The 11,576-nt window shown below is 55.6% G+C and overlaps 2 protein-coding genes across 3 annotated transcripts; one reads left to right on the top strand and one right to left on the bottom strand.

Moving 5' to 3' along the window:
- Window positions 1-381: 381 nt before the first annotated feature.
- SAPCD1 (suppressor APC domain containing 1) lies at window positions 382-1,886 on the top strand (the record flags this gene model as incomplete). The annotated part of the gene is made up of 5 exons (XM_080805946.1): window positions 382-524; window positions 753-893; window positions 1,382-1,477; window positions 1,590-1,679; window positions 1,794-1,886. The coding sequence occupies exons 1-5, from the start codon at window positions 411-413 to the stop codon at window positions 1,884-1,886; spliced, it is 534 nt and encodes a 177-aa protein (XP_080662072.1). The 5' UTR covers window positions 382-410.
- On the bottom strand, window positions 1,456-11,014 carry VWA7 (von Willebrand factor A domain containing 7; the record flags this gene model as incomplete). 2 transcript variants are annotated; one of them, XM_080807033.1, is made up of 16 exons in its annotated part: window positions 1,456-2,710; window positions 2,816-2,990; window positions 3,201-3,340; window positions 3,425-3,726; window positions 4,322-4,414; window positions 4,534-4,686; window positions 4,799-4,931; window positions 5,421-5,606; window positions 6,058-6,174; window positions 6,402-6,514; window positions 7,784-7,953; window positions 8,072-8,267; window positions 8,712-8,822; window positions 9,644-9,740; window positions 10,188-10,469; window positions 10,769-11,014. In XM_080807033.1, the coding sequence occupies 16 exons, from the start codon at window positions 11,012-11,014 to the stop codon at window positions 2,546-2,548; spliced, it is 2,679 nt and encodes an 892-aa protein (XP_080663159.1). In that variant the 3' UTR covers window positions 1,456-2,545. The 2 variants fall into 2 exon arrangements, with proteins under 2 accessions (XP_080663159.1, XP_080663160.1); XM_080807034.1 differs by having other exon boundaries at window positions 6,058-6,111.
- Window positions 11,015-11,576: the final 562 nt, after the last annotated feature.

Here is an 11,576-nt window from a genome sequence, read left to right as displayed (position 1 = left end):
CCTGCCTCATTAGAAACACAGGGACAACGGGGTGCCTGGCTGGTGCAGTTGGGAGTGTGCGACTCTTGATCTCAGGGTCGTGGGTTCGAATCTCATGTCAGGTGTAGAGATTACTAAAAATAAACACACACAAACCCACAGTGACACTGCTGTAGGGGGACCCTGGGTTCCACCCAGGGGGAGAACCAGACGTTTCAACAGACACTACAAAAGCAGATGAAAAGGAAGACAAAGAAGCCCAACAGAGATGGTCTTTCTCCTAAGTCGGGGCACCCTAGCCTCAGACAGACACAGCAGAAAGGGCTCTGGGAGGCTGAAAAACAAGGTAGGACGGGCACAGGGCAGGAGGGAAGGGGAGGGACTAGCCCTGGCACCCGTGGGCGTGGCTTTGCCCTTCCCACCTCCGAGCTATGGGGAGCCAGGGTCCTGGTGGGCCACCCCGCGTCCGGGCTCCCTACACAGTTCTGCTGCTGCCACTGGGAACAAGCCGCCGAGACCCAGGGGCCTGGAGCTTTTTCCTCTGGGTGAGTATTAGTCCAGCAAGTGGTCCCAGGGACGCCCACTCCCTGGATCTGCCCCTCCATTTCCACTCAATTTTGAGGACCCGTAAGTCTTCTCCCCTGTCCTCCAGATGCTCAGTGGTCAGTCTGGACCAGTGACCAGAGAGTGAACCCAACCAAGGGCTGAGAGGAAGGGCCACGGCCCAGAGCCCTGCTGTGGAGCAAGTCAGCCTCTGCTTCTTGCCTTCCCAGCTGCAGAGGATGCAGGCTCTGGAGAGGGAGCAGGATGCCCTGTGGCAGGGGCTGGAGCTGCTGGAGCATGGCCAGGCCTGGTTTGAGGGCCGTCTGAGGGAGGCCCAGCACCAACAGCTGCATCTAGGGGCCCTCGGTGAGGTATGGAGCTGCTGTGCCGTGTGGGGGAGCAGGGACATGGGGGCACAGCCTGACACCACCCTGGAAAGGCAAGAGTTAACAGGTAGGGATCATGAACTGGAAGCAGCTGATGACTGGATGCCACCAAGTGTTAGGTTGGTGTTCATTGTTGGGATTGGAGGAGGCTGGCCTGCATTCCATTCAGAGGGACAGGGTCTGGATCACTCCATTGAGATGGGGGAGTGGCCTGGATTATTTCAATGGGGCAGGACTAGACAGGGAGGATCCATAAGGAATAAGGAAAGGGGTACTGTGCTATTCACGGGGGGGGGGGGGGGGGGATGGAGGAACTGGATTGTTAAAGAGATGGGAGTGGAGAGTATCAGGTTTTTCCACCTGCCTTGAGGGCTACTGAGATGAGGGGATCCAGATGGAGAAGATGTATGGCCTGTGGTGACAGAAACAGTGGCAGATGGACCACAAGTTTTTACCACCAACTCCTCCTTTAGAATTTTCTAACAGATTTACACTCAGAGCCTCGTGGCCCCCAGTTAGCCCAGATTCAAAAGGTGAACATGTGTTTGCAGAATCTGATTCAGGAGAAGGTGAGTTTATTGTTTTTCATTTAGATTTCTGGGAAGGTGCGGGTAGAGAGGGGACTTGGGATCAACGTTTAACAGGAAAAAAAAGCAAACCCTGCCCCCTCCCTTGCCCCCCTTCTCCCCATATCCCCTAAATAAGGCTAGTTCCTGTGCTGCCCAGGACTGGAAGGGAAGGCCAAGGAAGCAGAACTTACAGCAGCAACAGGTAAACTGTAGGAATTGTGGGGGAGGGGTATAGGGCGGAAGCTCTGGACCCTTGCTGGGGGTTGGGGGGGTGGCGGTGGGCAGATGCCCACACTCTTTCTCTCCTCTTCTCCAGGAGTTGCCGAGGCAGAAGGGAGGCATTTGGCCAAAAGGAGAGACCCTTCAGCCGGGCTGTCCCAAGATGCAGAAGGGCCCAACCCATGTGTAAAGCCTCCTCTGGGTTTCCTCATTTGGTGAGGGGAAAGGCTGAATCAGAACCCCCAGTCTCCTCATTCTGCTTCTTGACTTAACAGATAAATGGCTCCAGGTGGTGGGTCAACTGAAGTCCCAACATCTTGGTGTAAAGTTTCTTCTCTGCAGCTGAAAACCTCCATTTCATCTTCTTATGCCCTCACTCTCCCTTATATGATCTGCATAAATGATCTTTCTTTGAAATCCTGCTCTAGAAAACACATGTTTATTGAAACTGTCCTTCAACTTTAAATACAAAAATAAAATAGGGGCTTCTTCAGAATTTTAAATAAGAACAATTCTATAAATAAACCCCACTCCCAAATTTAGTCTCCTCTCCATATATCTTTCCTTCTACCTGAGCTTGGGAAAGCATGAATAAATAGTGGAATAAGGAGATGCTGTGGAGAGATAGAAACCAAAGAGGTATTTGGTTTAGTTCCCACCAGGGTTAAAGAAAGTGCACTGTGGGAAAATCTATTGTTCTCTATCCCGATCTCACTAAGAAAGAGAGGGACAAGTGCAAGAGAAGGAAAACCTCCATCCCAGCTGGGAGAGGTGGGGTCCCGAGGCCCACGTTACCTTCTCACCAACGGGGCAAGATTGAAAATAGCTCTGGAGAGCCATCCCTCCGTGTCACCAGGAGGCCAGGCCTAGCAGGAGCAGCACCCCTCCAACTGTGCCCCACCAGGGGTTGTCCACCCGCCCTCCCCCAGCCCTTCCCTGAGTCACCAAAGTGGAGGCCGGGCTGGTCGGGGTGAGGATGGGGCCAGATGAGTGGGCAGGGGCAGCCAGAGGGTCCTGGGGAGAAGGGGGAGAGGCTGTCAGGATGTCTGTACCCAAATTAAGCCTACAGGGCCCTCCTCTTAGGCTGTGTGGCCTGAGATGGGAATAGGGGTGCCTCACCTGCAGGCCGGGGCCCAGCACCAGGAACCGGAGGAAGGCGTGGGTGGGAGGCCCTGGGCTAGCCTCTCGACCTGTCACGGTCACAGTCACCGTCACCACCGAGTCTGGCGCGGCTGAGTCCGGAACCTCCAACCATAGGCCTCCCCAGGCGGACTCATTCGGTTCCAGGCGAACCCTGCCAAGTGGACACAGACACCAGGCCGAGGGCCGAGCTCTGAAGAACTGAGAGTAAGTGGTCTGAGGGTCTGAGCTAAGCACCAGTGGACAGGCGGAGACTCAGCACCAATCGGAGGTGGCTGCTATAGGTGGGGCTTCAGGCATCAGACCCCAACGACAGGAACCAAAAGGTGGGCCAGAACTGAGCAGGCGGGTTCAGGGGCTGTACCTGGAGAGATTGGAAGTGAGAGGGAAGCTGGGGCTGACAGATATCCTAAGGTCGAGATCCTGAGGACCCGAGAAGCTAGTGATGCGGAGGCTGAGCAGGGCCTTGCTGCCTGGAGCCAGGAACCCTGGAGAGCCGACCAGCTGCGGAGGAGGAGGGCGGGTCAGGGCAGGAGCGGCTGCGGCAGCCCTCGCCGGCCCCACCCGCACCTTTCCCTGGCGTCTCACCTCCAGAAGGACGGGAACCACAGTGCATGGCTGGGGGGCTGCTCGGTGCAGGCCTCGCCCCTCTCCGTCCTGGCCAACCAGCTCCAGAGAGAAGGGTCCCACGATGGACAGAAGCGCCGGTGGGAGCGAGGCGGCCAAGAGACCACGCTCCTGCGGTCCCATGGGCTCCAGAGGCACCCGGCCCCGCTCGGCACCGTCAGGGACCCCTCGAAGGACGACGTGGGAGAAGTGTGGTCGAGGGTCTCCAGGCTTGCCTCTGGAGCCTACCCCTATCACCTCTACCAGCAGCTGGGCCTGGAGGCCTGGGACAGGGACAGGGGATGGGTGGGGAGAATGAGGGTCCATAGGAGATACAGAGACAGGGAGAAAATAATGAATGGCTTTTGGAATAGGGGTTATTCCTAGGGAGTACAGATGGAGAAAAGGGGTTACCTCTGAGGGTTACTGTTGGGCAGGGTCAGGAAAGATTCTGGGATGCTGGAAATGTTCTAAATCTGGAACCAAGGACTGGTTACATGGTTCGTTATATGAAGTCCACCCCGTGTGTACTTTAGTGCACTTCATTATATAGGTTATAACTCAATACAAAGTTAAATATATATATATATATATATATATATATATATATATATATAAATATAAATAGTGGGGGCACTTGAATGCCTCAGTTAAGAATCTATCTGCCTGCAGCTCAGGTCATGATCCGGGGCTCCTAGGATTGAGCCCTGCATCGCTTGCTCAGCGGGTGCCTGCTGCTCCCTCTCCCTCTGCCCCTCCCCCCAGCTCGTGAGCGCAAGCGCGCGCACGCGCGCACTCTCTCTCTCTCTCTCTCTCTCATAAGTAAATAAAATGTTAAAAAATAATAATGGACAAGTTGGGGCAGGGGGACAGATATACCTGCAACTGGCTGAGTCAGGGGATAGAGGCCAGGGTGGGGGCCATCCTCCATGGGAATCCCAAAGTAGAAGAGGAAGTCCAGAGTTGTCTGAGCTGAGGAGGGCCAAGGCAATCAGAGACCTTCCGGAGAGGAATGTGACTGATAGTGCTCTCTGAGCTCTGCAGCCTTCCCTCCCCCTCCCTTCCCTTCCCAGGAATAGCTCCCTCCTTACCTTGCACTCTCACCCGGGGCGTGCCCTCAGCTGTGACCTGAATCTCCCAGGTCCCTGTCTGTGGCGGGTCATTCAAGGTAACTATCCAGAACTGCCCGAAGCGACACGTGTGACCTAGAGGCCCCTCACCTTCCTCCTGGCCCTGGGAGACCCCTAATGGGAGTGGGGGAGCAAGTGATTGGCACAGGGGGCCATCAACATCCCTTAGTATGTCACCCTTCTCCTCCATTCTTCCCTCTGCCTCAAGACACACACGGGGAAGTACCTGCAGGGTTCCTGATCCAGAAGCTGCTGACCTCCCTGTGGATCCGAACTGTGACCTTCTGGAGCAGCGCATCCACACTGAACACAAGTGGCCTCCCCGACACCACAAGAGGAGGCTCCAGGGGAAGGGTAACCTTGAAGGATGGGCAGAACCACAAAACACAGGAGAAGAAAAGGCAGTGAATGAAGTGGGAACAAAGATAGGAGAAGGGTGGAGACAGAAGGAAACAAAGTCACACGAGGAGAAGGGAGGCCAGTGACAGGGAGGGGGCCAGGGATGGAGTTACGGTCAGTGACAAAGTGGAGATAAGGGATTGAGGGTGAGGCCATCGCTTCTTGTCCCTCCTTAAAAGATGGCAGGATTTCCTGTGGTGGTCCTGAGGACAGACTACTGGAGGCCAAGGTTGGGGGACAGGGGACAGTACTCATAGGGAAGGAGCAATGTGGAAGGTGGGTAGTCATGGATCTCAGAGGGAGAGAAACCTCCTTTCCCACCCTTCTGACTGTAGTGGTAACACACTGGTGTTAAACCATTAACTCGTGAGAAAGAGAAAGGCCGTGTCACCCACACCCTTAGTTCTCGGCAGAAAGCATTAGTCCCTCCGGTGCCCACACTCACTCACCAGGTCAGCCATGCTGTCTCCAACAATGGCGGCCACATCCTGAATGTGCTGGTCCTTGGTGAAGATGACCTCTCCTCCTGAGGCTAGGGCCACTGCTTCATATGGTTCAAAACGCAGAGGGGACAAGACCTCACGCCGAGCTCGGCCCTGAACCCTCGATGGGTCTTCAGTCACTAGGAATGTCACCTGTGCCCAGAAGAGAAGCCAGTACTTGAGAACTCCCCCACTGTAAACAGAGGTCTCCTGTGCCCAAGGGCTCTACAGAGCTGATGACCAGTGGCAAGGTCCCTGTCTGCCCTCCGACTGCCACTGCTGGGTCTCTCAGTGACACAACCCCAAGGCCTTCACTTAGCAGTCGCCACTCCTTTGTACTTGTCACCATATGTCACCCACAGGATGGATTGTTGGCAACTAGGTCCCCAGTTTTTTAAGAGATTTATTGGCGACAGGTTCAAATATGAATTCAGCATCAAATAAGGGATCCGGAAACATTATACTCATTGTCTGCTTTTCCCACCCCACACCAAGGCTGGGTCAGCCACCAGAGTGTGGGGTGATGCTCGTTGTGAAGGTGTCATCCTCAGGTCCCCCACATCCCTGGGTGGCTGACATCAGGTCCCCCGTCAGCTGTGCTCACTCTGCAGCGCCGCTCCTGAGTCAGGGATTCCACCCGGCTGGTGAGCATGGCATCCTTGGGGGAGGCGTCAGTGAAGACAAAGATGTCTGAGAGTGGTGGGGTGTGCAGCAGAGCCAGCTGGCAGGGAGGGAGAGCGCTGGCATTAAACATGGCGGCAGCAGGGGAATGGGTAGAACCAGGGAGGACAGAACTGAAGGACATAGGACCCTGGAACCTGGGAGGGAAGCTAGGGGGACTGAGCTCTGAAGGTGGGGAGGGAGGTGGAGGTCCCAGGAAGGCTCGAGTTCCCCTGGGTGGTGGGACCTGGAAAGGAAGGGAAGACGGAGTGAGGGGGTAGGGCAGACCTCCAGGGCCGACAGGCACATCTCAGGCTCATCTCCACCCCCCAAAGCATGGATCTCATTGAGCTGTTGCCAGAAGCTGTCAGGGTCACTGGTTGTAAAGACAGGCCCAAACCCTGGGGAGGGAGAAAGGAGATTGAGGTGAGTGAGGAGCGGGGTCCCTTATCCCTACCCAGGACCACCTCCCCAGTCAAGAGGCCTGCTGTCGAGGCCAGGCTCCTGGGGTGAACAAGTATTGAAATAACAATATCCCCTTATATTTATATGGGCAGGGCAAGGGCTAGTTACACTTGGGGGAAAATGGACCTCATTTCCTTCAAAAAATGGCAGCATCTCCTGTGGTCCTGAGCAGGCCTTTATCAGGTATGCGTGTAAGTATGAAAAGACCTGGGGCCTTGCTTTCCTCACCAGAAAAATCAGAAAAATAATAGTACTTACCTCACAGAGTCATTAGGACTAAATGAGTTGATTTTGTAAACCTTGGAATTGTGCCTTGACCCATAATAAGTGCTAAATTCTTAATTATTCAAAACTCCAGGGCACCTGGGTGGCTCAGTTGTTAAGCGTCTGCCTTTGGCTCAGGTCACGGTCCCAGGGTCCTAGGATCGAGCCCCACATCGGGCTCCCTGCTCTGCGGGGAGCCTGCTTCTCCCTTTCCAGCTCCCCCTGCTTGTGTTCCCTCTCTCACTGTGTCCCTCTCTGTCAAATAAATAAATAAATAAATAAAATCTTAAAAAAAAAAAAAAAACTCCATCAAATACGTGTTAAGCCCCTATTAAATGCCAGCTCTTGTGAGATTTATGCAGGTAGATTGGACTCAACTCCTGCCCATAGGGAATTCTCAGTCCTATGGGTATTTGGCGGTCATTTCAACACTAGGAGATAGGCAGGATAAGACAAGTACTGACTCATTTTATGGACGATGAAACTGAGGCAAAAAAGGCTAAATGATCAGCCTAAGGATGCACAGTGACTGGTCGACCCAGGGCAGAGGGTCTGACTTCCAGTTCAGTGGGGGAAGGAAATACACTATAACTAGCTATCTCAGAGGCTTCAAGGGAGCCTGCACCCACCAACCCCCGCCCTCATCCCAACATCCATCCACAGGAAATGGAGAGAATTGAGAATGGCTGATTAGCATGGAAGCAGAGGCCCCTGCCTAAGCACGGATCATGATCAACCTCATATGGAAAATGCTACCATTTTGGAAACACCAGACGTGCGCAATTGTTTGCTATATGCACACAGGTACCAGTAAAGACTCAACCATGGGAAGTGTCACCATTTTGTTAAGGAAGTGGAGCCATGAGGCCCCACTTCCCCACCAGTGGCATTTACCCCTTGCCCTGGACTTTCCTTCCACTATCCCTGTCGACCACAGTTACCTGGATCGTGGAAAGGCACCAGGATATAGTGGACAGGCTCCATGGGGCTGCCCCGTCGCTGTTCCACAATGTGGCGAGCCTGGATTTTGGCAGCATTGATCTCCTCACCCATACTGCCCGTGGTGTCCAGGACGAAGCTCAGGCTGGAGGCCGGGCTGATGTCCAGCAGTCTGGGGAGCAGAACGGACACACAGGGAAGAGCCTGCACATTTGTCCCCAGCCGCTGACTACTCAGGTCCCCCAGGAGCACATGCCCACTGAGGAGCGCGTCTCACAGAAACCACTCACCTGGAGAAACCCCTGTCTCCCAGGCGGTTTCTCAGGAGACTGAAGGCCTGGATGGAGGCCTGAAGGGCCAGTTTTGCCGCCTGGAGGTGCAGCGTGTGGTGGGGGGAGAAGCCGGGGGATGTGCTATCCTTGTTGATGCCTCCCCGTGGGGGCTGGGAGCTGCTCCGGTCAAAACGGCCCCCATGGCTACATTTCCCTGGGTTGGGAAAGAGATCTGGGGGTGTGGAGGTAAACAAGCCACTGCCTCCTAAGAAAGTGAGGCCCTTTTTGACCTGGCCTGACCTCTCAGCCTTCAGCAAAGGATCAGCAAGAAAGATGACATTTTGTGGAGGGCAAATCTAGAGTAAATCTGGAAGGGTCAGTCATCACAGTACACAGTGGATCCCCTGATCCCTAGTCAGTCCCCAGAAGCTGCCATTGGGTAATGGAGAAGTCTTAGCAGCTGAGTAAGAAGCTCTTCCCCCTCAACAATCATGGCCTCCTCAGTGGGCCTCCATCCACCCACCCCATTCCCAAGGCCCTCACCTTCTTCCAGGAAGTGAAGCCATAGGAAATGGGACAAGGGTCTACAGTTCTGAGATCCCTAGGGAGACGGCCAGAAGAAAGGAAGGGACTTTCTCCCCTTACTTCTGCCTGGTACCTGGAGGTTTGGAGGGATGAGTTCCAAAGTAGCCAGACGTGAGGAGTGTAAAGCCCAACAAATTCCCAGGGCAGCTCAACTCCTCACAATCAGAGCAGGTAGGATCGTCCACTGGGAAGAGAGAACAGGGGTTTAGACCCCAAGATTCTACCACCACTGACCTTTATCCCCATCCATCCAAACTTTGGCTTTCCTGGGGCACCTGGGTGGCTCAGCAGGTTAAAGCCTCTGCCTTCAGCTCAGGTCATGATCCCAGGGTCCTGGGATCGAGCCCCACATTGGGCTCTCTGCTCAGCAGGGAGCCTGCTTCCCTCCTCTCTCTCTGCCTGCCTCTCTGTCTACTTGTGATCTCTCTCTCTGTCAAATAAATAAATTAAAACAAAACAAAACTTTGGCTTTCCTCCCAGCTTGCCAAAACCCGTATGTACCCTTCTAGGCTTGGAGGAAAAAAAAACCCCGGAGATCGTCTGGTGATGAAACTGAATATATGAGACAGGGACTGCGCTAGGAAACCCAGAAGCATGGTGAGCAGTACTGCAGGGACTGAGCCCTATGTGGGCTGTGGACACGAAGCCAACTTGTAGTAGACAAGAGGCAGCTTCAGGTGGAAGCTTCATAGTTCAGGTGGAAGGAAGAGGGGACTGTGAGGGAGAGCCCTGTATGCTCCATGCCATGTTGGGGGAGGAAGCCACATGAAAGAGAACTCAGCTGAGGTCTGCAGACCTTGGCCCTGGCTCTGCCCTCCCCTGTACAACCTTGGAGAAGCTATCGAAGTGACCTGGCCTTGGGCTGGGCTGGGGGGACCTCACAGGTTGTTCCACAGAAAAAGCAATGTCACATCCTATGTGACCTGAGGATGTGACACAGGGGTTGGGTAGGCTGACAGGACGCAGCTCTGTGGGTTTCCCGCAGCACCAGGGTCATGGCCATACCTTGTGCCAGGCTCTGGAGCTCCTGCCTCGGCCAGAGGAGGTGAGGGTGTGGTTGCTGCTGCCCCAGTTCCACCCAGTTGCTGTGACTATAGAAATCCTGGGCGCAGGGGGGCAGAAGAGGACTGTCATCACAATCTCCAGCCTTTACCCCCATTCCTTTGAGTCTCCCCATCTAGAAAGTCTCCTCTTATCAACCCCTGCAACGCTGTGGCTGCTGTCAGATGCCCCAAGTGCCCTCCACACCCTCTGCTTTCCTCAAGTGAGAGTCTCCCAGTGTTTGCTCCCATCTCCCTCAGAGCCCAAAGGCCAGACCCCTGGCCTCCGTGTTTTCTCTAGCCACAATGGCCTCCTGCTGCTCCCACCGGAAGTGCTGCCAGTTCACAGCTGGGGCACTAGGGACCAGCCTCAGGGCTTTGGCAAGCAGCACCCCATCCCTTCTTGAGCAGGGGGAGGTGTGACGAGGAGGCACCCTGAGGAAGCCTCTCTCTGGGGGATGGGAAGACCTAGAGCGAAGACCCCCCTGACCAATCCAGGCTATTCTCACCTGCAAAGCGTGAAGCGCGGCCCCGAGGCGCTGGCGGGCCAGGGTGTGCTCCAGGGCCCTGGCCGCCACCAGGGCCTCCCGGAGAGCCCCCACCAGGCGCATGCGTCCCTGGCCTAGCCGCTCCGCATCGAAGTGCAAGTCAGGGTCGTTCCTGGATGTTGGCAGGAAGTCCTGGGCTGCGTTGGCGCGAGACACCTCACCTAAGGCTGCTCTGAACCGCCGGGAAGGAAATCCAGGTCCAAAGTAGGCAGCAAAGAGGTCGTCAGCGAGGAGGGTGCGGCCCTGGAGAGAGTAGGTTAGGGGATAGGGGTCCCTGGGAGTGGACCATTGTCCATGTTTCCTCGGGTGAGGTGTGCAAGGAATTGAGTGCTAGGCCCTATGAGGGAGGGGCAATTCTGGATCTAAGGAGTGTGTACTCTTGATTTTCAGGACCGGGACCCTTGGGAACTCATTACAGGGGGTAGAGGTGGGGAGGCAAGGAGAGGATGTCCCTTCTTTTGGCAAGCAGAGCCCTTAGTGATTAGAAGTCCCAAGGAATTGGGGAATCCAGCTGGGATGTGACAGGACCTGGGGATGCTCACCAGGAAGTCCTCAAGCCGAAGTGGGGGCCGACCTGGGGGCAGCTGCTCCAGGAAGAGCTGCAGGGTAACATTGAGGGCCGCCTCCTCAGTCAGGTCCTGGTGGGTGACGGAGCCGGGGGCAGCCAGGAGGCTCCAGATGTTGGGGAAGAAGGAAGCCGTGGGGGGCAGCAGCTGCAGCAGCAGCAGCAGCGGCAGCGGCAGCACCAGAGGGTTCTGGTGGGAGAGGGGCACGTCTGCGGGGAGCATGGCTGGGACATGGACCTGGAGGACAGAAGTCTCTCAAAAGTAGGAAGCAGCTGCAAGTCCAGGGCATGCCCAGCTGTCTGTCCGCCTGGCCATCTGCTTTGCCTCAAGCACCTGACAGGTCCCAACCTGGCTTCCCCACCCTCTCTCCTCAGTTGCCCGGATAACCCCAGGGCCTTATCAGGCTATTAGGGACATACACTTGCAGGAGAGGGGCTGAGGCTCCTCCCTTAGGACCTCCCTCCTCACCCCAGAACTACATCCCCCTAGCCTCCCACATATAGAACGTCTGAATCCCCTCTCTAGGCCTCTCCCCTACCTGGTTGCTGGTTCTCCCGCAGGGCTGCTGGGGCCTGGCGTCACAGGGCACTTAGGTCAGAGTTATAATTAACCTAAGTGAGACTCAGTGGAGCGGGAGGGAGGCCTGGGCAGGGGACAGGGCAGGATCCGCAGCCCCGGCCCCTCCACTCATGCCCACCCAAGGGCACAAGCAGCAGCCGGCACTGGGGCAGGCCTCCCTCAGCAGCAGCGCGGAGGTGAGCAGAGAAGAGCTGGGAGGAGGGAG

Source organism: Martes martes (assembly GCF_963455335.1).
Source record: "Martes martes genome assembly, chromosome: 6".
Classification (NCBI taxonomy): Eukaryota; Metazoa; Chordata; class Mammalia; order Carnivora; family Mustelidae; genus Martes; species Martes martes.
This window is presented reverse-complemented; position numbering and strand designations above follow the sequence as displayed.